General features: G+C 39.4%; 1 protein-coding gene across 1 annotated transcript in view; it reads right to left on the bottom strand.

The window, feature by feature from the left end:
• Window positions 1–3,356: 3,356 nt before the first annotated feature.
• itpr2 (inositol 1,4,5-trisphosphate receptor, type 2) overlaps window positions 3,357–26,866 on the bottom strand; it is a 55,256-nt gene continuing 31,746 nt past the window's right edge. The window contains 20 exon segments of the mRNA XM_053318855.1: window positions 3,357–4,742; window positions 6,413–6,574; window positions 13,377–13,537; window positions 13,628–13,793; window positions 14,001–14,122; window positions 15,269–15,355; window positions 16,814–16,997; window positions 17,150–17,314; window positions 17,412–17,587; window positions 19,399–19,524; window positions 19,689–19,881; window positions 19,963–20,097; window positions 21,747–21,866; window positions 21,975–22,070; window positions 22,378–22,488; window positions 22,844–23,044; window positions 23,136–23,389; window positions 24,122–24,302; window positions 24,446–24,633; window positions 24,915–25,035. Of these exon segments, the coding sequence (XP_053174830.1) occupies window positions 4,662–4,742; window positions 6,413–6,574; window positions 13,377–13,537; window positions 13,628–13,793; window positions 14,001–14,122; window positions 15,269–15,355; window positions 16,814–16,997; window positions 17,150–17,314; window positions 17,412–17,587; window positions 19,399–19,524; window positions 19,689–19,881; window positions 19,963–20,097; window positions 21,747–21,866; window positions 21,975–22,070; window positions 22,378–22,488; window positions 22,844–23,044; window positions 23,136–23,389; window positions 24,122–24,302; window positions 24,446–24,633; window positions 24,915–25,035 (3,030 nt within the window). The 3' untranslated portion in view covers window positions 3,357–4,661.

The raw sequence follows: 26,866 nt of genomic DNA, 5'->3' as shown, positions 1-26,866 counted from the left end.
GTCAAATGATGTGTATTTGTCATATGTTACTCCTAGATTACGCCGACTGGATTAGGCAGCAGATGAAAGAGACCTCAAATATTTCATAATGACAGAGACATCCTTCTCTGGTGCAGAAACCAGAACCTCAGTCTTTTCAGCATTGAGCTGAAGAAATTTGCTTTTATCCAGTTTTTAATGGCGTTTAGACAGTCAAGAAGCTTTGATAGCCTCACTGGATTTAAATGAGAGGTGGATTTTTATATCATCTGCATAGAAATGTTAATCCACATCCAATCTGCTTATCTGCTCCTTAACAATACTTTCAAGATAAAAACTTCCATTTAGAAATTTATTCCCAAATAATTATTCTCAAAACTTCTTAGTTCTGAGTTCTTAAATTTGTTTTACTTTACAGGGACAATGCTGAAAAAAATCCCCTTAAAATGGTCAAATTTTCACAAACAAATGCCTGGTCTTTCCTGGTCTTTAACTTATAAACATACTTGTTTCCCCCACAGAAACTACATCTGGAACAATAGAGACATAATATTGTTATTGTTATTGTTGGAAAACTGGTTTGTCCATGGAATTTATCTGGTTAATCATCTCCTCAATCCTAGTGGTGTATTAATGTCATGGTCTGAACGTCTAGACAAGTATGGTATTGCTATACCACAGAGGGAATATGCTTTAGTTTTTGATGCAGTTCCTTCAGGTTTTGTAATACTTCTTAGAAAACTCAGTAGCATCCGTCTCTCATCTAAAAACAGCAATAGTAGCTGTGATATATGAGCTTATCTCAAGGAGAAATAGCCTCTGTTCCAAATGCAGTTTCTTACTGGAATAACTTTACATCATCCTAAACTAGAAGATGATCTGGTGGTTACCTTCTAAATAATCTGATTAGAAATAAGGTTAAGGAAGTGACTTTTAAAACGATTCATCATTTTTTTACCCCCGCCTCCCAAAATGATGTCTACAAAGAAATAAAAAGAAAATAGATGGATGTGGACTGCTCACTTTGGCAACAAGTTCCAGAAGATTTATGTTATTTATTTTGGTCCCCACTCTTGTATTTGTTTGGCATGATATCTGTAAATTCATTTCCCAATATATTTATTCTGAATGTTTCCTTTCCTATGAAAGTGTGGCTTTTTACTTCCACTTCTACCACAGCAAATCAATACTATATGATCAATTTAAATGTATTACTTGCAAAATCACATATTCATAGATCTAAGTCTTTCAACCATAAACCATCTTTTTTTTTGTTTTTGAAAATGAAATCAAGCAACACATTACAACAATCCTTCATTCTAACATCTGAAACATCATTAGGATTTTTTGAGTGATGATGGAGCTCTGTTAGATAACAGTTTACAATATTAGCAAAAACCAACAAGTTCTTTCATTCTGCATGAAATGATGCATTTCACATATAACCACACACTGTATGTACTGCAGCTGCATGTAATGGATGACAGACAAGTGTTTTTCCGTGTTGTGTTATGGTGTCAATGCATCATGTGACGACCAAGGCTCAATCTTGCACCCAGACACAGGAAGTCACATGCCAGTCATCATGGGGGCATGTTTATTTATAAAAATGACAGCAAGGAGGGACCTTCCGCCCTCTTCTTCCTGCTCAGTGACAACTTTCTGTGTGGTCAATTGATCTTCCAGAGCAAAAACTCTGAGTGGTATCTGATTCTGGTGGCCACTGACACAGCTGTGAGTCTATAGAGGAGAGAGTAGAGGAAAGAAGATCAACATGTGTATTGACACAAATGACAACAACGTTCACAGAAACCTGATAACAACATACTGGACTGTTATTCAATATCTTCATAATGCAGCTGATAATGTCTCTCTGGAGTATATGTTGTTGATATCTGGCTAAATATTTAGTTTAATTTCAATTTATAGTTTAAATGTGTTATTGTGAGATGTCAGTTCTGTCTGAAACAGTTCATGTAAGAGTCAAAATGCCTGCCTCACTCCAAGTGGACAAACCGCTGCTTCCAGCCAGAGTTTGGGACGTTGCCTTGTATTTATTGACTTTCTCTGGGTGTTTTTCTCACTCTCACTCTTAAATACACACCAGCTAAGCACGTGAATTTAAACGGTGGCTTGCAAAGAGATTCAAAAATGAACTTTTTAATGCACTGCTCATGTGTATTTAAAAGGTTCAGTGTGTTCTGAGAGGATGAGGATGACATGTAATCGATCCTCCTATTTTCCTAAGCTGATTTTTCCCAAGTGATTTAAAAAGTTCTTTGGTAAGTAGACACCAAAGTTAAATGCTTTCTCTTCCTGGTCCAAACATAAATCTCTGCTGATAAAAATGATCTGTTTAGGAAGTGATGCAGATCTGAGCAGTGGATGTTTGTTTGGTGTCACACGATGGCAATAAGACTTTGCCAGACAGTAATGATGGTCCTAGTATTACTGTCTCCCCTACCCTCCCTCTCTGAGTCCAATACATTCCAGTAATGCTGCACTTCACCCTTCTTGTCTACGCAGTGACAGCTGCTCACCATTATGGCACTGCGTGAGCTAATTTTAATGGCTGTCACAGGCAGCAGGAGCAAATGCAGGCCTGCCAGCGTAAACAGCGGACTGGAGCCAAGACGGATGGGCCTCTCTGTAGAGGGTAAATGACAGGACAGGATAGAAGACCAGTTGAAGCCTTTCTGTGATTCTTATATATTATCTCAAATGTGTTACACAAGCACACACATGCAGATAATCAACCAGCCTACAGCTTTGAATAATCCATTTACACAAGTGATGCTATATTATCAACTATGTGGATGGATATGCGGTGACCAATGCCTCATACTGGTGAAGGAATTCATTTCACAAATAAAAATAAGGCTTGGAAAAGACAGAAGAACTGAACACAGTAACTTCAGATGATTAGTTTCCACATCTGCTGGTCTAATCTGTATTTTAATTACTTCATTCAATTTTAAAGAGTATTAAACTCTCATGAGGCCGACTGATGTGAGAACAAAGGTTAAATTCCAGAGTCTGGTTCAGATTCTCTGTGCATTTTATCAGCAGCAGTATTAATTAGCTGCAACGAAATATCAAGATGAGCAAAACAAAAGCGGTACAGTGACAGCATGCACAATATATCTATGAACTCTGCTTTTAATATTAGATGACTACCCGTGCTGCATGAGGTGAAATATAATCCTGATCCATTGCTCCCTTCATGGACAAGTCCAAGTGTGAATGTGTGTGTGGGTGTGTGGGTGGGCTGGTATGGGGTCAGGGTGAGTATTGGATAGTACCCAGTCATCCCCAACAACAACAACAACAACAACATGGACTGAGGCTAGCTGCAGACTAAAAACCACACCAGTTAGTCTCGTTACAAATTTATTACAACATCTGACCACATAAAATACATGTTTCTATACACTTTGTTTAAAACAAAAAGTGTCAAAGTAGTTTTCATCAGGTGCATGCACTCATACTTTGCCTTTAGTATGTGCAAGTTTAAAAACACAAGTTCAGACTTAAGAGACTAGTCCAAGAGACTAGTGAGAATGATTTACAAACACAAAATTAAGAAACAGTAGAAGATGAAGATAGCAAATACAGTAAATATTACATTATTAATTGACATCTCCAAGGAAATGAGGATGTTCATATTGTAACAAGGAACTGTAAGCATACCATCTCCAGTCCATACTACATTATGTACCAATATTAGATTTAGACATAAAAGAATTTTCAAGTAAGTTCTGCACACACGTAATCATTATTTTTATTCACATTTCTGTTACTTATATACTCTGTAGAAATCTGTAAAAAGGCAACTGAAATGGTGCAGTGAAAGCATTTTTAAACAGAGTACGGAGGATGCGAAAATAATACCCAAAACTAACTAATGTCTCCAGTTACAGGCTTAACTTTTTCCCTTTTTTCTTTTAAAAAAGTGCATTTTCAGCTATTGCAATGTACTTAATGAGTGAGGCAGCATGATTCCTTTTCCAAAATGCAAAAATAATACTCCAGTTATGAACAACACATTTTCTTATAAATTCAAGCAGAAATCTAAAAGGTAAAGGGGAGAATACTTAATATTAGTGGACACACTCTTCCCCAGGGGGCCAATCAGTGATGAAAACATCTTCTCAGTTGACAGCCAATCACTGATCTCTGTGAAAGCGGTCTGTCCGCTCACTGACACATCAACACTGAGACAGTCAAGGAATCACGCCAAAGTGAAGGCCATCCACAGACTTAACAGCACTTCTCCATTAACCTTACCTTAACATTTTTTCTTGACCTCAATCTGGCACACTAACACTACACTGGCAGATGTGTGCCATGTCTGGCCAATCATTCACAGAGCCAGTCCCACTGCATACCAGAGTGTGCACAGACAGTCTGTAAAGTGGGCTCGTAATGACTGAGTGAGCTCATAAAGCACAGGTTGTATCATATAAGGCAGTGTATGTATCATAGAAAAGGCACTACGTCAAAAATTACATGTCAGCAGCTGCTGACTTCTTGCAATTTTACATTAGTAACTGTAGGTGTACATCTAAGCACAGATCTTGTTCTTAAGGCTGGAGTTTATGTGTCTGCTTTTCTATCTAGTTCATACTGCGAGCCTGCAGTTGAGAGGCTGGTTTTTGTGTCCCGTTTGAGCCTTGAGCCCCTCAATGAGCTGGGATGTGGTGGTTTGGCTGAGGGGGACCCAAGAATCCAAGCCTCTGCTTGTTCTTCCTCTGCTCCGTCATCTGTGGAGGAGACAGAGAAAAAAAAACATCAACCGTTGCATCGAGCATACACATGATCTGCAAACCTGTATTTGTGCTATTACTGTTCTAATAGGCACTTTATTATGCAAAACAAAATGTTCCCACTATGTTCATAATTGCATTCCAGAGGGGAACGTTTATGTATTTGAACTTGGAGTGTAGGTAAAATGACTTTGTAAATCTCTACTCCAAGAGTGTGTACATTTATTTAGACGAAACAAAATGACTCATTGGCTCATTACTTTAGAAATGAAACTGGATTACTAATTTCAAACTCTGCAAACAAGTATTCTGTAACAGTTTAGTATTCATTTTAAATTTCCGTTTCAAAATTTGACTTAGACATTATAAAAGATAGTTGTATGCAAATTGCTTTGTTCAGCACTGCTGTTATGACTGGAAACCAAAATGTCCCCTGGAAACTTTAGAGGACACCATCACGTGTGGGACTATTATTGTGCAGAAGTGTGACCTGCACGTTGGAAGCAAGAGTGGGGGGGGATTTCATGAATCAGAAGCGCCTGATTTCTCACAGCCATCACATTTGCAATGGTTTCAGCATTGACGTCACATACAGTATGAAGGCCAATAGCTCTGTAAACCATGAACTGTACATGCAGATTACAGGAAACTGTGTTCATGGTGCAGAACTGTGAAACCCACAAAAACACAGAGTACACGCACACACATACACACACTGTGATATATAAAGAGGGTCAAGTATAGGTTGTAATAAGGGAAGAGCTGCAGGAGCTTCCTCCCAGGCAGAAACACTGAGACCTGCAGGCCTCCCCTCATGACTGCAGAGCTGTGATTGGGCCTCACCTAATTCACTGCAATTACACTCACTTCATGAAGTGTTTGCCAAATGTCTTGTTCATAATAAAGGTGGAGTGAAATTCTTGACTAACGCAATGACTACAGATGAGTCAGTATTGATCACTGTAAACCTAGATGAGAATAAGATAGCCTGAAGTTGACCCAAGATGCAGATTTAGAGATAAGGCTCTTGCGCAAGGGAACCACAACAGCACACAAACTTGTTTGTGAAAGGGGTTCAACCCAGGATGCTGGCCAGCAGGGAGATGTTACAGACTTTACTGCTTGCTGAGGTCGACATAGGTTGTTGTTTTGTTTATTGGAGTGTGATCCTCCCCCAGCAGGATCTGTTTTCACACATCTGGCAGAAGAGGAACAAGGACAGGCCTGTGACTGGAATCACATGCATGGGAGGCAGGTGATAAGAGTGAACAGTCACACTGCAGCAGCAGAGCTAGTCATCCAAACAGCCAGAGGCTCACTGGCGGCTCTCAGTTGCCTTGATTGCTGACGTGATAGTCACCTGTCGTACTGCGTTCAGGAGCATCAAAGGTCTGATAGAATCCATCTAGAGCTAGACTGCTCTGTGCAGAGATATATAGAGCAAAATGAGACTGCTGACGCTTCCTCTTACATGTGACCTCTTGCCCCGCGGGTGTTTTGAGGTGAAAGGAGTCTCAAGGTCAGCTAGCACGTGTTTTGCCTTTTTTTTTAAAAACAGGAAACTTTTGCTTAATGTTATGAGTTAGTCATGCAGTTTAGACTATCACAGTGCTCATATCAGAGTTTTTCTCACTACAGTATGAAAACGGCCTGAAATGGCACTCTACCTGTTCCTTGAGCTCAGCCAGCTGGCCAGAGAGCTGAGCTACCAGAGTGACAGTGCTGTCCAGTTTCTCCTGCAGAGAGCGCATCTCATTCTGCTCGTTGTCTCCCTCGCTGCTCACCAGAGACATGGCTCTCATTCGGGGGAACCACTCCAGGTTCTTCTCCTGGGAGACCAAAGGGGGAAATAGAATATGAGAGAAGTAGTGAGAGGTTAAAGGCATAAAAGGCTGAAATAAAGCTGACGCAGTAGGTCAGAGAGACAGCAGCAACAGTATGTTGGCTCAGACAATGACAAGCAGGATTTGCATAGACATGCGGGGAGCATTACAGTGCTAAAACCAGACTGCAGGAGGAGAGTAAACAGAGAGGTATTGGTAACAGGAGAAGGGCGTGAAGGTTTAATATTAATCATTCCATCGGAATGGAAGCTGCTCTCTGCTTTGCGCTTGACAGTGTAACATTTTTTTAACCAGCACTGCTATCTCTTGGATACTGCAGAAAGCAATTATACACCAAATGAACAGTAACTGGCATTTCAATTCTCACCCACTCCATAAACACACTGTTGATGTGGGGATGAGTCACTGTCGTCTATCAAGAACACAACTGGGAGTCTAGTGTTATATTGTATCTGTGTGTGTGTGTGTGTGTGTGTGTCTGTGTCTGCGTGTGTGTGTGTGTGTATGCTCATATGCAAAACAGACATATAATTTATTATCTGTTTTTCCAACAGTGCAGTGGACAGAGCAAACCATTTGCAGTAACGACATGAGAAAACAGGGAGCAAAATGAACCTATAGCATTATGTAATGGACTTAAGTGCGTCTGTGTTTGTGTGGGTGTGTGTACTGTTGGTGTGCATCTGTATGGATGTGTTCATAGCAGGATATGAGCAAGAGTGTGTGTTTTACAACACGCATGTCCCTGAAAGTGAGACAAACCGCCATCAGCTGATCTTATGTAATATTCCTTTGCCAGTTCTTCTGATAAAAATTACTTAAAAAGGTGCTGAGTGGGATTTGACTGGCACCACAGTAAGTCCAGTAGGAGGAGTGAGGTATTCTCCCACCTACTCTTATATAAGAGCAGACTTCAGGGAAAGAAAGACTGATCAGAGTGTAAGACGCTGAGGACAGAGAGGAGAGAATGAGAAAAGTGGAGTCTGAGGATGCAGAGGAATGTGGAGTGTGTGAGTTATTTGTTGTTGTTTATTTACTTAATGAGTTTATCACACTTTGCTGAGTGGGACATTAATGGCCGTGATATCATGGGATTTCTGCTCCAAAGTATGAAAACAACTCTGGTAATAAGTGTGTTAATACTTTTGTCACCTATTCTATCATTAATCATTAGACAACCATTATTACATGATGACCAGCAAGACAACTTTGCTTTAATTCTATATACATGTATATTAAAAGTAAAAGTAAAAGAAAAGAAAATTGTTCCAAATTCATGACATATTTAGCTGTTTTTATAAAACAGACATTTAGGCCTGTGATTCATTTCATGGCATTACACAACTAACAATAATCAAAACAATAATTTTAGGTTAGAGTCTGTGAAGCCATAATGCTCATTACACACCATACAAAAACACGCATTGCCAATATCAAATATTCACCACTAGTTGCAAAATACATGTCATTCTTGAACTGAGGATGATGGCAAAGAAAATTACAAGGTAGGTTCATCATTTTTCAAGCCTTTCTTAAAACATCACCATCACTACAATCATTACCTCTGTTCATACTGATTATTAGAAGATGCCTTCCAAGTGTGTTTTCAGTGTAATTGATGGGGGACAAAGTGTTCATATGGGGACCTGACTGTTTTTTAGGACAGACTTGAAAAAATGGGAACCAGTCCATTAAGGTCATGTTGTTACATGAAGGGTTTATCCTTTGTACAGGTCATCTCAGACTCAGATTGTCAGACTCAGATGTATATTGTCTTATCATATTAGTAATTTAAGTAGCGGATTTAGATATGGGCAGTATGGGCAGCCGCCCAGGGCAGCATATTGCCAGGGGAGGCACGGGGGACATGCACCAAAAAAAACAACTTTTTTGAAACAGTCTGTTTTCTGTTTTCTATCAGTCATTTGCATTGTCAATGATATAATGTCACTGTAGATGGGGCCCTTAGGATGGGGCCATTGTCATCCTAGAAGAGACCAGGATATAAATGTTTCATCATAGGATAAACATAATCATTCAGAACAAGATGTGCAGTGAGCCTTCCATATAAAGGGACAAGTGGACCCAAACTATGCCAGCAAAATGGCCTGTACCAGTTTTTCTTTAATTTCTGCCATGAGTGTAGCTTAAAGTAGCTAGCTAAAAGAGAAAGCAACTCTGGCAAGTGTGGAAGTTTAATGTAAAACTACAGATTTTAGTGTATCTTTTTATCTACTTACGTGCACACCATACAGTAAGCAGGTTAGGATTGTTATTGTCAGGATGCCACATTGGTCTTTTTACGGTTATCATATTTAACAAAGTGTATCTTAATCAGATTACTGCATAAAGATATACTTTAACTCTTTATCAAACTTTTATTATAGTAATCCTCTACTTCAAAATGTTCTACTCTGAACAACATTAAAGTTAGCTATCAGTACTCTTAAATATAATTCTTTTGCATCCCTGATTACAGGAGAAGCAGTTAGACTGATTAAGTATGACTGCTGAGCTACACATTATGAATCAAGTCTTTCTATAAGAGCTTGCGCCTGGGAATCTTGGGCTAATTTGGACCTTTGGCATTGAGGCGTTGATGAATGAATAGAATAGTTTTCTTTCTCACAGCTTGGAGGACATAGTGAAGGCTCTGTGAGCTCAAACACAAAGCTTCAACATCTCTGACACTGAGGGCGATCTGATGCTCATTTTATAAAGTCATCCATAACTGATGGATTAAGTAACCTCAAAGATTTAAAAAGAGACATTACCAGGGATGAACACAGTATCTGCTTTCAATGTACAATTGCTCATGTCGGTTGAAGCATCATCTCTAAATTAACGTAATAAAGTTAATGTGTGACTGTATAGAATTCTAAACTGCCCCATTCTTATCTTGTTGCTCTTCATTGGATTGTACAGTAGTCCACTGTGTGTTGTACTGTCTGAATGAGTCAGCTTTAGTGTTGCTTCAGTGATCAATTTAAAGTGAGCATGAATTTACAGATATTCATGTGCTTCTCACTCTGCTGCCGCCACCATACTGCTAGTGTGTTTCACCACGTACTGCACTTCAACTGAACAGAAACACCACAACAACAAAAAACTAACCAACAAAAAAAAAGCTGTCAAAAAAAAGTCAGATCGCTGCTGCACACAGGCTGTGGGAACAACCTCAGATGTTTCCAGTGTTAGACAAGGGCCAGTGAAGCTAAAATTAGCAGTCTCGTCTCTATTTGTCTACGTTACTGTCTAGCTTAAAAATTCTCCCCAAAATGTATTTAATTTATAATAATGTTTTAAAATAAATGCAACTGTTTGACATTATTATAATCCCTTTTCTTCTTAAACATCTTATAATTCTTTCTACTTGTTAATTTACATATAAGACAAGCCCTGTCTAAACATGGTCTAAATGGTACATATAAAGGAAATATAAAGGAGTGCAGAAATAATAATAGTAATAGTAATGATAGCTGGTAATATATAACCACAGCTGATCAACAGAAAAAGTATCCATTCATCAAAGAAAAATTCAAACATTTGATGCTTACATGTGAAGATTTTTACTCATGGGTTTTTTGACTGTTGGTCAGAAAAAATAAGATATCTAAAGACACCACAATGCACTGTAATTACTTTAAGCATGCAATTGTTATTATTGTATATATATTTCAGGGACTTCATTATTCAAATTATTGAAGGAATAATCATTAAATGTATTTATCATGAAATAGAGTTATGCTCTGGATATTCTTAAAGGAAAATGCTACCATGTTTTATTAAAATCACATGAAACATTACTGTTGCTCTTTGCATTTTGGGTTGCACTCTGTCCACAGTGACATAGATTATTTATCTTGTATGCAGTACTGCACTTTGGTCAGGAATTTAAACTAAAAATAACAAAGTTCCAGCTGTTGAATGACGTAGTGCTACAACTCATATAATCAACAACCACAAAGATAAATATGAGAGTTGAGAGATACAACAACAGCACACGTAAACAGAGAGTGTACCCTATGAGTGGAAAGATAGTATCACATTCTACAGTTACCACACCCACACACACACACACAGGCTCTTTCTCTTGAGACAAAGTTTGACCTCTGCCCTAACTTTACATCACAGGTGCAGGGTCCTGTTCTATTCAGCCGTTGCTTTTGTTACAGACAGCATGACACATGTGTGTTGTTAAGTAAATGAAGGGTTCATGATGTGATGGCAACTCTGTATGTGTGTATGTGTGTGTGTATGTGTGAGAGAGAGAGAGAGAGAGAAAGGGACAGGAGAGCACGTGCCAGGCAGGCTGAGCTATTAGCAGGCCACTTGAGATGGGTTATGTAACAGCGTTGTGGCTGCTGCAGTACCTGCTAGGCCTGTAGTCGCTGTCATAATTTTACACACAAACACCCGCGCACAGATTCACATTGCATGCACAGCACACCATCAGACAGTGTAACATGATCCTATTATGCTGCTTACCACCACATCACTCTATCCTACCCAACCACATGCACTCATTTTGAAAGTCAGATTCCGTGTGTGTGTCTGTGCATGCATGCATGTGTGTGTTTGAGGTCATCATGTTTCAGCCTTTTTCCAACATGTGGGAGGTCCGAGTTTTAATTAGCCAAGTAGCTTCATGTTTGAATGAATTGTTGGCCCAAAAACTGTAGTGCAGTAGTGCAGGAGATTAGGATAAAAATGGACTAACATGTGGAGCCCCAACTGCACACTGGTGCCCTCCCACCTGCCACACACAGACACAGACACAGACTCTCTTACATGTCAAGTCAAATCCCTATATCCTACTCATGCCTGCGGTGTGGAGAGGAAAGATATCAACAAGAAATCAACAACATGGACTCCATTTTCAAATGTAGCTCTTTTTCTTTTACATCTTCTGTCACTGCACTTATTTGCTAATCCAAAGTAACTTACTGTATTTGAGGCAGGTCTACAGACATGCAGAGGGGCTTTGAGCAAAACGGCACACTTAAGCAAAAAAGTATCAGTATGCTGACTTACATTTAGTCTAAGGGGATGTTATTAGAATTCATCCTGAGGTTGACATGAATGAATGAAAGTTTCATAGCAATCTATCTGATAGTTGCAGAGACATTTTTCTCAAAACCAGATATGACCTTACTTAACCACATCTGTCTATTAAACTCCATGGTGCAACTTCAGAGATAAAAAAGGGTTTAAAGGGGTTTTCTTCCATATATTCCATATATTCCTATATTTCAGTGATGGCTTCCTATATTAGCCTGGCTAACACCAGACCACGTCTCAATCTCATGTGAGATTGAGGTAGGGTCTGGTGAGGGGCCGTTCATTTTCTTGTATTTGAGGCGGGATCAACGAATGTCGATCAAATGCTTCTGTACGCTACTGGACAAACTTACAGCCAATCATATCAACGATAGACGATGAGGTATTCAGAGCCTGTAGGGAGCAGCGTGAACACTTCCTTTTTATTAAGGAAAGATTATTTAGCGCAAGTTTTTGTTCTATTTTCAAAGTGAACTTGCCTTCCAATTTATTTAGCACACAATCTACTGCTGCTTCAAACAGTTGCTGCAACTCCGTGGCCGCCATGCTAACTTTCTGAGCGAAGTAGAATCTCGCTGGAATGAGAGCATGGGTATACCCAGGCTATATAAACACAGCATTTTCTGCCAAATTTTTGTTTGGGGCTCCTCATGTTGGTTTGATGTGAGCATGTGCCTAGCGGGGATTTTTTGTCCCTTTTCCATGTGATGTGAATAGCGGAAATTATGCCAGAAACCCTCACTCTAACATTGCTGTGCCCCTTTGTGAGCATTATGAAAGAATATAACTTTATAAAACACATACGTGCTACACAATTAAATAAAATGGCTTTAGTATAGAGTGTATTACTTTCCTGTGAGTCTTTCTGCTCTGCAGCTTATCAAGAGGTGTTAATATGAATACCTGACTCATCATTACCTCATCATACAGCAATACCTTGGCCTGGCACCAGAGAAATGACCTGTTGGAGGACCTGCTGATGCATATTAATTTGATGTCTGTCACCTGTTTGTTATGCAAATTGTTCATTATAATGCGACCATTCTTATGCCCATCACGGTCGAATGTTAATCACAAAATGTGCCATTGTGCACTGAGACTTCATTTGAATCCATTAACTTAATGGCAACACCTTTAGTTGTCCTTACATCCTTCAACTTCTTGTCTGTGTGTCAGTGCAGCAAGTTGGTGCATTGATGATAATAGAGCTGGACTGGGTTTAATTACTATTTAACCACAGTGTGTCCTAGCAGGTTAAGAAGACTACCTGAGCACAGAGACCCATCTCTCTCCAGCAGTGAGGGGGAAGGAGAATAAATTGGGAGTCATGGCCCAGGCCTGGAGGCTCTGTCTCCTTTTTCGATCACTCGTCTGCTGTAGAGCCTCACGCCTCTCTAACACACTGTGCCAGTCTGCTAAGTTAGGAAGGCTGCACAACTTTTAAACACCATAACTATGACATCTGTGTGCTGATTGCTGGCACAGCTCACCAGCAAAAATGTAGGATGTGAAATGAATGTGCTTGTTTGTCCGCATGTTCCTGGAATAATAAACAAAATCTTTCAACCTTGTATGTGCTATGGAAAAGCTGGCAAAGAACAGTCTCAAATTTCTAACTCATTACACCATTTTACAGCTTGCATAAAAGCGTGGTTCACTAATTAATGATGCACCCTTTAATGCATAAAACCGAATCAGAAAGGTACTGCGTTACTGAGGTACTGACCTTGATCATCAGGGCCACATAACTCTCCGGACCAGTGTACTCAGTCGGATCCTTCACCCTCACCAGAACCAGAAAGTAAAGGTAGTGCCACATGTTGTGCTCAGACTTGATATGCTCATCAAAGGAAACCGTCTTGTTGTCAAATTTGTCCCTTTCCAACCCTGCAAGACATGAACTATTATATAATTTTTCCAAATATATTGTGCAGTGTTTTTCATACAGCACTGAGTGAACCACAGGTTTGTACATACCACAGATGAAACAGGTGGTTTTCAGGATCTCCTCCTTCCTCTGTTTCTCACTCCTCAAGTCCGCAAAGGTGTCAATGATAACACCAAAGATGAGATTAAGAACAATGATGATAACGATGAAGAAGAATAGAAGGTCGTATACCACACGGGCTGCAAACAGAGGCTCCTGGATAGTCCAATGATATGTAAAATATGGAGGAAAATGCATTATATTAAACTTCTAAGATTTGAATTTCATCTTAAACAGAAGCTGATGTGCCATGCCATTTATTTATAGCTTCAGACAATGAAAATAAAGACTGAGTGTAGAAAAAATATCTTAATGTAAAAAGTGAATGCTAATTTACGTTCATTTACTGGACGTTTCTCATACCTCTTTGGAGGGTCTTCTGAGAATGTCTCCTACCCCACCTCCATTACGTAGTCCCTGGTTCAACACTGTGATTATACACATGAGCAGAGTGTCGCACACCCGCTCTATCCCATCGTCTTCTTCTATAACCAGACACACAGGACAACATGTGAGCGGAGAGTGAGGCAGATTTAGGCAGAATTTAAGTGACACAGGAGGAAGGAAAATAAATTAAGAGAAAACATAACAACATTAGACAGGACGAGACTCAATGTTCAGTACCAACCTGTTGTGAAAGCTATAAGGACAGCCAGTAACACCCAACAAAGTGGAAATTACACATAATTAACTTGACAGGCTTAAAATGTATCATCTGAAGTACCCTTTTCTTTATTTAGTTTTTCTTATTTGATGACTTAAGAATCAATCAAATTTCCATGACTTAAAACACATTTTTCAAACCATTAATCTCAGTTGAAGTTAGTCTGAGCTGAGTTAAATATAAGTGAATTAAGGATGTGTAAAAGATTTAAATAAAACTCAAATTTAGAAAAAAAAAGGTTATTATTACAGTCTTACTTAATACGGGAAACATCCCTCAGCTGACTTTCTGACAATTAAACACTTTTACATAGAAACATCTGATAATGGTGTGAGATCAACATGACAACACCACCTCCCACACATCCTCAAAAGCAAGGATAAAACAGGGAAAAAATGAGAAGAATAAGATTGCTATAAATTATGAAGAAATGTTATATATTATTTATTTCAAATATGAAATGTACATATACTGTAAATAGGAAATGGCTTTCACAGCATGACTGTTGAGGAGAAACAGGAGGTGAAGTATGTGGATGAGATCACGTGTGTGCCCCTATAGTGCAGGTGATCCATGGAGACGCAGGAGAACAAACATGAGTGTGAGTCACCCCCTCTGCCTCAAAGTTTCTTTGTGTCCTCTTCGTGAGTGTGTGCATGTTTGTGTTTGTGTTTGTGTTTGTGTGTGTGTGTGTGTGTGTGTGTGTATATGTGTGTGTGTGTGTGTGTGTGAGAGTGTGAGATACACTGTATGATTATGTGTTCGTGTGTGTTTCTCAGTGTGTGTGTGTGTGTGTGTCTGAGTAACCTTTCAGGAACTGACTACTGTCGAAAAGGTCACATCCACACCCACAGCCCAGTCAAATGACTAAATCTTAAAACTTGTCCACTCAATGGTGACTTTTACTATGGGTTGGGTGTTGTGCAAAGAAAAGAAAAAAAGAAAGTCACTCAAACATTAAACTTACCAGGAACAGATTTAGATGAGGAAACAGGGCAGTTATCTTTCATACATGAGTCAGGATCTTTAGTGTTACTCAATAAGTCCCCTTTTCCTAAAAACAAAGGAGAGGAAAAAATGTTGTGTGCATTTGATTAATGATAATGGTACATGCACAGAATTTACAAATAAAAAAGTGTGATATAATTGTGATCTGGTATTACAACTCCTTGCCACTAATTCTAATCAGCACCAGTAAAATCAGCAAGAAAGATATAGTAAGACATTATGTAAACTGAGGCAGCAGCTGCTGGGTGGGCGGTGAAGTGTTGCTGAAAAAACCTGAACAAATAATTTGCGCAGAGGAGCTGCTGTGCTTGATTGTGATCAGCTCAGGCAGACAGGCAGAAGGAGAATTCTACACCTTGTCCAAAGTGGAACCAAAAGGGCCTTCTACTATGACTAGGGGCAGGGCAAGGAGACAGGAGGCGGAGAAAAAAGAATAAGAGTGGAGGGGACAGGAGGGCTGCGGTGGTGCAAGGGAAGGAGCCCTGAGGTGGCAAAAATGGCGTGGACAGGGTTGCTCCTCAGCATTGATGGAGCTCTGGTTGTGCTTCAGCTTACCCCTCAGCTAACATACAGACAGGCGTGAGCCCAGCTGGTTACATAACACACCACTGCTCTACCGTGTCTGCTGTGCTCTATTCAGCAAAACACAGGATGGCGCGGCCACCAGGTTATGCAACAGGTGCACATGTGCTGGCAGGTTGTCTTTCCTGACCACTGAAGCACTGTGCCAGAGCTCATTAACACACCCACACTCACCACAGTGTTTTCAAAACATGCGTCTGTCTGCGTATATATCTACGCTATATATCCATATTCTTTATTTTGAGGTTGTATATATGCATATGTATATATGCAAACATTGATTTGACAGATTTTGATCAAGATATTGTAAACCAGACAGGTAAAAAATTGAAACTGAGATTGTTTTTGATTTTAGGCTTGATAGTTGAGAAGTTATTAGCAGCTATGCTGAATTGTTTGACATGTAGGTCCACCAACTGCTCAGTCTATCAGTTATCTATTTCTCGCCTGAGGTTTGAAACTGATTAACTTCGATGCTGTGCAATCTCTAAGTTATCGATAACTTCAAAGGAGGAAGACAACACAACCAGACGCTTATGACAGAAATCTAAGAGAGCACAGTTTTATTACATATTTTAGGTTTAACAATGGTTAAATGCAGGAGTACTGCAGCCACGGCATGGCAGAAAATACAGTGACTAAAAATATGAAATACAAGGCACTGCCATAATTCTGCCTGGAGAACCAAAAAACCTGTTTTGGGACATTTTATACAGTATAGACCTGACAGGAAGTGATGGGAGAGAGGTGGGGGATGGCACATGCTTTATTGGATTCCATAAAGAAGTTTAACTTGCCCAAATAAAGGAAATATATGCTTTACATGTTCACATAACATCTACATTATGTTATAGAGAAGCTTACTTTATCAGTTACACATCTGTTTAAGGCAGAGGATCAGGTTACAATAAAGAGTTCTAACCTGGTGCAGGAAGGCGGTCCACCTCCATGCGGAAGTCATCCTTGAGGAAGAGGAAGCCAATGATGGAGAAGAAGTAGACAAGAAAGATGGCCAGAACAGCAGTCAGAATAATAGAGCGGCCATTTCTTGTCACGCTCTTTATCACGTTGAGCAGCGTCTCCTCTCGGATCACCAGGTCAAACAGCTGCAGAGGGAAATCAACAGACATCAGTGAGTCATCAGTATATGTATTTCTTCAGAACATTTCTTACATAATTACAATGTTTGTCCCTAAAGTGCTAAGCTGATCAACAAGTCACAATGCAAAGGAAGAGAAATGTGTGTGAGATTTCTTACCAAAAAGCTGTAGAAGAACTCGTGCACAAAGAGACCCAGAACACAGATGATGGCATAGCTCAGATGGTAGATAAAGAGCATGTCCATAATAACTGCTTTGTAGCCACGGGTGAATGTTCCCTGGTTTCCCATAAAGCTTACTAGAAACACTATCTTGTTGAACAGCTGAAAGAGAAAACAAGACTCAGGGAGTGAACAATTCTGGTGTACGAGGAGGCACAAACACATCCTTAGCCAATGGCTTAAATGTTCAATTACTTACATTGACAGTACCCAGTAACAATAGGGCGGGGCCGAGACCCATAGTGTAGATGGCACGCAGAATGAGGGAGACCAGGAAGAACAGGATCCCCCATGGTTTGGGAAATACAGGAAGTAAGGCAGTGAACACCCCCAAGGCCACCCACAGCAAGATATTCCAGAACGGGGACAAAGTGCCTGGGTAGAAGAATAAAACATCAATCAAGGTGCCGAGCATCAAAGCTCTGAAACATTGTGGCATTTCTCTAATGAATTATTCACCTGAGCTAAGAGCTTAACTTGGCTCAACACAGTCAGAGGCAACACTTTAAAATGTCAAACACTTGTCGTCAACTTCATCACTCAAACTTGCTCACGCTGTAAAATCACACAAAGTGACGATTCTTTAGGAAACTGCAATGTTCTGATGATTTATTGATTAAAAAGGAAAATAATTATAATAAATAAATAATAAATAATTAAACACCTAATGTGGCTTAAAAACCATTTGATCGCACAATGACACAAAAACAGCTATCTGAATTGCTTCTTAAAAACCCACTGATATGACTGGCAATGTCACATACATTTAACCTGAATACAACCTGGCAATATCACAGATAAATGCCATGTAAGGAGATGAAGTGGAAGAGTGGAATAAAGTGATACTGTATAAGATGTTTACCAGTGTCAGCATACCAAGAATGATAAAAAATTGTGCAACCTTCACAGAGTCAGTCTGCTTCCAGAGTCAGAGACAGTCAAAAACACCTGTTTGGTGGGTGTGTCAGGTCTTTAAATAAATAGTATAGAGCAGCTATTTTCAAATGCAAACACAAAATAAAAACCAGAAGCATTTTTCATAGCACCAGATATTTAAACCTGCACAAGTGTTACTAATTACATTAACAATGGGTCTGTTTTACAAGGATCCTGAAACTAAAGCAGCTAAACAAAATTCAGTCATCATTAACTATTTACGCCAGTACTTTTCCTACTGCCAAATGTCAAATGTGTTCTGTGAAAAAGGCAAATCTGTATGTTATGGTATGACTCAGAGGCTTCTATTAAACTTTTCAACCACCGAAAACACATTCACATAAAATGTACCTCTGATGCAGAGTAATTTTTATAGTCAATACATTATAAATTATGTAATGCAGAGGCTGGCAATTAGTTTTGGCCAGGAGGCACTTTTATCATTGGAGACACAGACATTTAGATTTTATTTGAAATCAAATAGCTAGTAAGTCAAAGCCTACCTTAGTCATGCTATGTAGCTCCTTTAATACACCTACACCTAAAGTTATCATGAATCTGACATTGTCTGTTTGATCCATTAATGACTGGCAGGTCAGCTATTAAAACAAGCTAAAGCCAACGTTAGCACCTCCACTCTGATAGCACATGTCACATCTCTCTCAAACAATTACAAGTAATGTTGGATAATGACAACAGTAATTTTACAGAGGAAAGGACCCTAACATGTGTAATTATGTCACTCTTGGTTACCAACCTAATTTCAGCACTATGATCTGTCCATAACGAGACCAAACTTTTTGGCATATGACACAAAATCATGACACAGATCAGCTACTCTCTACATAGCTTAGTGATTAATAAAAAGTAAATTAATTTAAAAGGGAATTTAACCGGGCTCGACATTTACATTATATTTAGTATAGTATAGTATAGTATAGTATAGTATATTTGTTCATTTTTTTCTAAACATTTTACAACTCAATGAGGGAATATTTTATTGCATGGTCAAATAATTTAGATAGGTGTCCAGATTTTGCCCGCAGGCCACTAGCTGCAGACTTAATCCCTAGTTCCTATCACACTGAAAAAGTAAACAAATATATTGCTTGAGCATGGCACTTATCCAGAGAGGAGACTGCAGCTCTAACTGGCATCAACAACACCTGTCTCGCTTTAGCAAAGACAATCTTGATACAACACGTCATACAGATAATTTGCAGCAGTAAAAAAAAAAAAAAAAAAATCACCTTCATCTCCATCATCACCAAACGGGTAGAAGACAGCCACAGAGATGTTGAGTAGGCAGGCGAGGTAGAAGGAGATACTCCCCCAAATAGAGATGTGGCGTGAGAACCAAAACAGAGCCGTATTTTCTGCACAAACATAACAAGGCAGAGTAAGTATGGGGACAAAAAACAATAAAACTAAATTATAAAAAAAATCACTGCAGGCTCTTCATGAACCATCCTGCACCTTGCCTCTGCTGCCACCATCATTATCATTTTCCAAGAGCTGGATTCACAATATCAAAACTTACTTTGGATCTTCTTCTGCCACCTCATCTCATTGTAGAGGTTGTCAAACTGCTGGAAGAAGTCATTAACCTTGCTGCCCTGGTCATCTCTCTCAGTGGTGTTGAACACACGTGACTTGGACTCCGCAGTGAGATATTCGCAGATGTTAGGGACTGGAAACACTATCTGCTCCATGGTGCGATCCCGACGCACAATCTTTCAAAAACAATAACATTAAATATTGTTTTTTTTTTATTAATTTAGAAGATAAATGGGTGATGTGATGAGTAGGTTTACCTCTATTTGAGCTGTGTGATTGGCATAATAATGAAGGGCGTCATCCTTTTCATTGTCAGGGTCCACCCCTGATCCTGATCCCAACCCAGACCCTGGTCTTAGGCTCTGCTGCAGGATCTTATTGTGTCTGGCCAGCTAGGATCCAAAAAGGAAACACGTTCTTCATTTCAGTTTCAATATACATGGAACACCAAACTCTGGAGTGTAATCACCACACTACAATCACGCAGTGCATTAAATATGAACACAGATATCTTAATGAGAATAAAACAAGACAATGCAACCTGATATTACAATAAGAAGTTTGAAATGTATGTATGTATGTATATATATATATATATATATATATATATATACATATATATGCGTGTGTGCATGTGTGTGTGTTTGTGTCTAAATATAACAAAGACACTGAATTATATATATAAAAAAGAGACATTAACTCTCCCTCACAGTACAACAAGATAAATTGACAGTCACTTACTAACAAGACTTTACATAAAAGACAATTATGCAACATGTGCAAATTTACATTGTTCCAGTTCAATATACATTGTCCTTGGGAATTAACAGATACTTCACAAATATAACTAAATTAACTAGCAAGGATTTATTCTCAGTTTTCATTCAATTTAATTTGCATTTGACAGGTGAACTCCAAATTAAGTTTACATTTCTTAAATTTCTCTTCATTTTGTTCTCCATCTCCAAGTGGTTGATCAAAGTTTGCCACAGAGCAGCAGGACGAGATTATAATGGATCTCATGTGACAGTAGGGAGAGATTGTTGTGTTACAACACTGGAATGTAATGAAGAAAGTGCTGTGTGAGGTGGAATGAGTGTTTTTCCCCTTCTTCTTCTTTTTAACCTTATTTACTTATTTTAAATATATAATAGTCAAAACAGGTCGAGAAATATATAGAGCTTTAGTAAATCTGCTTCTGTAAATCCGATAGTTGCCAGTAAAAATGTGTACAGTAGCTTACTGTCCGCATGTTTTATGATCTACTGTTTATCATCTCACACTCCTACCATGAATAACAGCCGCCCTAGGGAGCAAACACCAGATAATATCATAATAGTATCAAGAAAACACTATACAACTAATGTCTAAGTTTCTGTGTACGTGTGTGGTTGTGTGTATGTGTATGTATGTATGTGTTTTCACTTTCAGAGATTTAAAAAAACAAGCAGTATACCAGTAAAAAAAAATTTCCCTTCCTTGTCATGATGAAACTAGTCACTTGGGTGGACAAAAATACCCTGTCTGACACTTGGCTCTAAAGAGGCAGAAGTGAAAACCCGCTAGACTCGGCCTGCCTGCTCCATCTGACATAAACTGTAGAGAAAGGCAGACAAAGAACAACCACCCGTCTCATTTATTTACTGCTGATACCTTGGATGAGATGAAGCATGTTTGTTTAGTAGTAAAGTGAAGACCTACAGCCAACCTGTCTACGGTGTCACATCCTGAAAGCTCATTTTACTAAAAGAGCAGTCTTTTATCATGTAGCACAGAAGACATACTCAAACACACACACACACACACACACACACACACACACACACACACACACACACACACACACACACACACACACACACACACACACACACACACACACACACACACACACACACACACACACACACACACACACACACACACACACACACACACACACACACCTACATGAGGTCAGCGGGAGGAGGTCAGACAGAGAGAGAGGAAATGCGGTAATGCCTCAGTCACACACAAAAACACGCTCAGGAATTTTTATTACTTGGTGGGCTAAGATGTAAATGTTGTGCCCGACGTCTCTGGGTTTGATCTGGTCGCCAGCACTGTCCTCATCCTCCTCACTCTCCAGACCCTGAGCATAGGCCTCCTTCATTACATCCACCTGACGCACACAAGATAGGAAAATTCACTGCTCAGTACAGTAAATTAACTTACAAACAGATTTTACCATGGATTTTCATTGTTTACATGCCCCCACACACACACTTACCAGTTCAGTTGGCCTCATCTTGTAGAGAATCTTCTCTGCATTCTCGCTGTCATGGCGGCTCTCCATGATAGCTAATAGGAGCTTGGAGGCATTATTCTAGAACATAGGGTTCAACCAATTAACTTTGATATTACACATTACAGGATGCTGAGACGCCAACTATTCTAGAACTGTTTTGAATTTAAAGCTGATAGGAAACAAAACATTTTTTTAAAAACTCAAGTGAAAAACTTGACCAAAGTACTTAAAACACTTGACAATTTAAATAATTGCTTCCCAGTCATCTTGTGATCAGTCTCTAGCACTGCAAATATCATGAGTACTATAGAGCGAATTGCAAGAATAGTGATGGTAATGGCTGTGTGTAACAGTGTGAAGCCTCTCAAAGACACCTGCTGCTCACCTTGAGCTCCAATACCAGGTCCAGCCGATGCTTACCCAGGGGGTTGATGGGGTTGACAATCAGTGCTATAATGATGTCAATGCCATTTGACTCATGCTTGGCTATGCAAGTCTGGGAAAATAAGAGGGGTATAGTTAGAGTTGAGTTATGCATGCACACTATAGAGCAGGTCTTCAAGAAATAATTGTGAGATCAAAACGGAACCACAACTGATTACTTCCTTATGGATGTTGAAGTTATAAAAAGACTTGGTGAAATTTACTTTTTTGCTCTGTTTTATAAAGGTTTATATAGTTTTTTTCTGTGTACGTTTTCACCAAACTACATACACTATGTGGTTTGGAGCTATGATTTGTTTCTGAACATTAATGTTTATCACCAGAAGCTTCTATATGTTGTATTATTGTGTGTCATGTAAACTCATATGGGATGTAATGTTTTTAATGGTATGATGAAAATCTCCAACCTGGTTTTCATGGCAGGGGCCCTGGCAGTACTCCGTGATGGTCTCCAATGTTTGGCGCACCAGGTCTACGTTACTCTCATTTATGTAAAGGCCCAGCAGCCCAAGGCCTCCAGTGGTGCTTCCACAAATACAATCCAGGAACTGAAGAGTCTCACACACCAGGTTATAGTTAGTCTTGTTGTTCTGGTTGCGCAGAAAGTTCTGGATTCAGAATAGAAAAACAACAGTCACTCATCAATTCAACAGTAGAGATGTAAAAGTATTGTTTTTTCTACAGTGGAGTAGCCAGTACCTGCAGATCTGAATTGTGGTTCTCACAGAGCAGCTGTAGGTAACGTAAGATGGGTTTCATAATAGTGATGGCTGGACTCATCTGAGTTTCCTCTAAAACTTCCTCAGCCCCGGTCCCCTCACTGTTCTGGCCCAAACCTTCCAGCTCGGGATCCACCTCCTTTCTGAAGGCACAGAAGGCCTTTGAAGTTGCAGATGAGGCCTCCTTCAGCTGCCCTCGCATGTCCTCCCTCATATGAAGCCCTGAGTCTTTCCCTACAGGGCAATATGGAAGCAGACATAAAGAAGCGTGTTTCACTGGACAGTACAGTAAAATTTGGTGGAAGAAGAGTCCTTGCAAGTGGATGAACCTGATATATGAAACAAGTAATGATCAATGGCAGCGAGCACCTTGATATTCTCCACATATTAAAAAATAAATAAAATTCAAAGACCCCACTCAACAAGTGGGCAACTATTGAGTGGGGTTCTTTAGCATGAAAGCACCCAATCTTGATACAATGGCCTTTTGATAGGCTTGTGATGTGGGCCGTCACATGGCCCCTGACATGTGACTGTAGGAACTGGCAACAACAGTCTGCACAGAGGTCAGCACAGCAACAAAGATCATTCTGGATTTATCTGCCACCATTGTTTTGAATCAACTTCAGGACCACACATACTGTAAAAGCATTACGGTTTGCAAGTTTATATCTGAGCCTATTTTGTGGCTTTTCACTCACTCCAGGCCCGTTTCTATGGAAATGCTGAGCTCCGGACACAGTTCCTATGACTCAGTATGTCACATTTAAATGCTCATCTCCAGGTACCTTTGGCATTATTACACAGTGGGTTCACTTTAAATAAACGTTATTTGCTTACTTTTGGGTACATTTTGACACAGGGGTTTGCTCCATGTTCCAGACAGCAGCATTAGCCAAGGAGTTGTGGTGTTTGATAATAATTTAAGCACGGAAAGGTTAAAAATGCATCATTACTCATCTGTACCTTTCTTGAACCTGACGTTACTGACGTCACCATCATCATCCCTTTTTCTGCAGCTGAGCTCAAACATGTTGACTGACACGGTGGCTCGGATCTCTTGCTGGGCCAAGCGCATGCGGTCATAGAAAACCTTGAAGAACCTCTCGGACTTCCTCTGCTTGTACAGTTGGTTGTAGAAGGAGTCCTGGGTGGGAGGTAGACTGGCAATTAGCATAAAGCTAATTCTGCATCTGAGTGTGTGTGTGTGTGTGTGTGTGTGTGTGTTTTGGGTTCAAGCTGACCAATATAGATGGAAAATGAAAGGATCTGAGTGTCTATTTTGCCCACCTGTATCTGTGTGTTTCCACCCTGCAGAAGGGCAATGCCCAGCAGGATGCTCTCCTCAAACACCCGATCATTCTTGGTGTTGACAATGAGATCAATCACAAGCTCCGATGCTCCAACATTGTCCAGCAGACACTGGATCTCTGCCGTACTGCTGCCTGGCTTGTCAGAGTCCAGTATGGGAGAACCTCCTGCACAGATCCAACATAAATTATTCTCTCAGCAGATATAACTTCACACATTATTGATGATGTTGAATTCTAATAACTCTAATCCACAACTTGTTTGACACGAATACTGTATACATTTATGTGATACTTGGAAATAGCTTTAGACAGGTTTACAGTCTGCCAGCGACTGTCAAACAGCACTTTCCCTAAGAAGAGGAGTGCTGTCATGTTAGCTGCTGTTGTTTGCTCTGCGTTGAGTAGTTATTGCAGTGTCTACTGGGTTTATTTGGGGTTCTCAGTACCTCCGGATGATGGCTTGACAAAGCCGCCAGATGAGCTGTTTCCACTCCCAAGCTCTGACTTGGAGAGAAGCTTTTGATTTCCAAAGTACCGTGTGAGGAGAATCTTTCTTAACTGTTTTCCCTGTAGAGAGAGAAATCTTAATGTTAAATCCATATCACAGACTAGGTAAGGACCAGTCTCAAACTTGAAAAATTCACATGTTAACATATTTGAAAATGTAGCTTTTTGACTCTGTCCATAAAACAACATCAAAACAAAGGATGTCAACATGTCCCATCTTGATGGTTATGTATCACAGTGTTGTGGTGTATTCACTAGAATGAAATACATCCAATCATCCCTAAGAGATTTCATCTTCCATCTAATGGGAATGATCACTTTTGTCCCATGATGCATTTCTGTCTTGATGGGAGACACGGCTTACAGGATGACAACACTTATCAACAGAAAAGAAGAAAATGTGAAGAAAATGGAGCCTCTCATTGAAGAGCATGCCAATAATAGTGTGTCCAGTTACTAGATCCTAACGGAGCATCTATGAGCGATGGCAACAGAGACAGTATTTATGGAAAAAGTCACAAAGATGAAGAGAGGTTATATTTAGGCTCTTTTCTTTCTTTTTTTGGACTGGTCAAATGTTTCTTTATTGCTTAGCCTAACAACTGCAAGCACTATGACCACCACCTTGTGTTGGTTACAACATATACAACAAACTCATAAATAGAAACTTCACTAATATCTCTGTGATTGCATTGCAAAATTGCATTGAGCGAGTAGACAAATAGCAGAGGATGAAGTAACAAACTCTGAGTAACTGAATCTCAATTGAGAAAACACACATCTTCCATTTACACAGAAGCACTGAAGAGAAAAAAATGATAAAAGGAGGCTGAATGTGGTCATTTGCTTGAGAAAATGTTTTATGTGCAGAACATGCAGTAAATGATGTGTTACACAACACCAGGTTGTTTATAGTTACACATTTATATAAGAAACACATTTATTTTCTTTCCATTTCTCACAAACATCTTTCTGCGTCTCTGGTGACATGTGACGCAGATGAGCAGAAATGAGATGAAAGGATTCATGGAGATAATCTCCCTATGGTGGTTGTGTAATCAAAGTGCGAATGTGATTGACAGGTGGGTCACTTGGATTGTGGTTATCACCTCATTTTCGTAGTGCAATGGGGAGGGGATATGATGGTTGGATGGATGGATGGATGGATGGAATATAAAGAACTTATGGACACTAAGGGTGGTCAGCATCAGTTTCTATGGCAACCTCACAACTCCAAATGGCCTTGTTTTGATGATATCTTTCTACCGTCATTATTGATCAACTGCGTGGAAGGATGGATGAATAGATGGAAAAAATAACTGATTAAAGGGAGGAGCAAAAGGATGAATGGACTTTAGGAAGCCACCTATGGTTTCCATGGAAGCGTGTGTGTAGGACACTCAGCCTTCCCTAAAGACACAGGTGGTGGACAACATGACAGAAATAACTGAAAATACTAGTTTTACAGTACATTTTATAAAGCCCATACCATTTGTTTTATTGTTTGTTTAAATATAGTTTCATTAGTTGATTAACCAATTAATTATAATATATTTGATAGTAATAATTCATTATTATTCATAGTGCATGTCATGTATACTATTTGAAAACAATTAATCCTTTTAATCAATTATCAAGCAAAAATAAGAGGATTGACGCTTTTTCTGTTTTATATCATTGTGAACAAAATATCTTTCTTCTATCTTTTTCTGACATTTTATACACCAAATGATGCACTGATCAACTGAAAAAAATCATATTTAAAAAAGGACAATAACCCATTGTTCCTATCAGTTAAAGCATTGTTCCTGTGTTTGGCATACATTACTTTTGAGCCTTTTCCCTTTAATAATACATTACAGAATGTTGCAGTGTTTACAACTGCACACCA

The sequence above is a fragment of the Scomber japonicus genome, chromosome 5, assembly GCF_027409825.1.
Source record: "Scomber japonicus isolate fScoJap1 chromosome 5, fScoJap1.pri, whole genome shotgun sequence".
NCBI lineage: Eukaryota > Metazoa > Chordata > Actinopteri > Scombriformes > Scombridae > Scomber > Scomber japonicus.
This window is presented reverse-complemented; position numbering and strand designations above follow the sequence as displayed.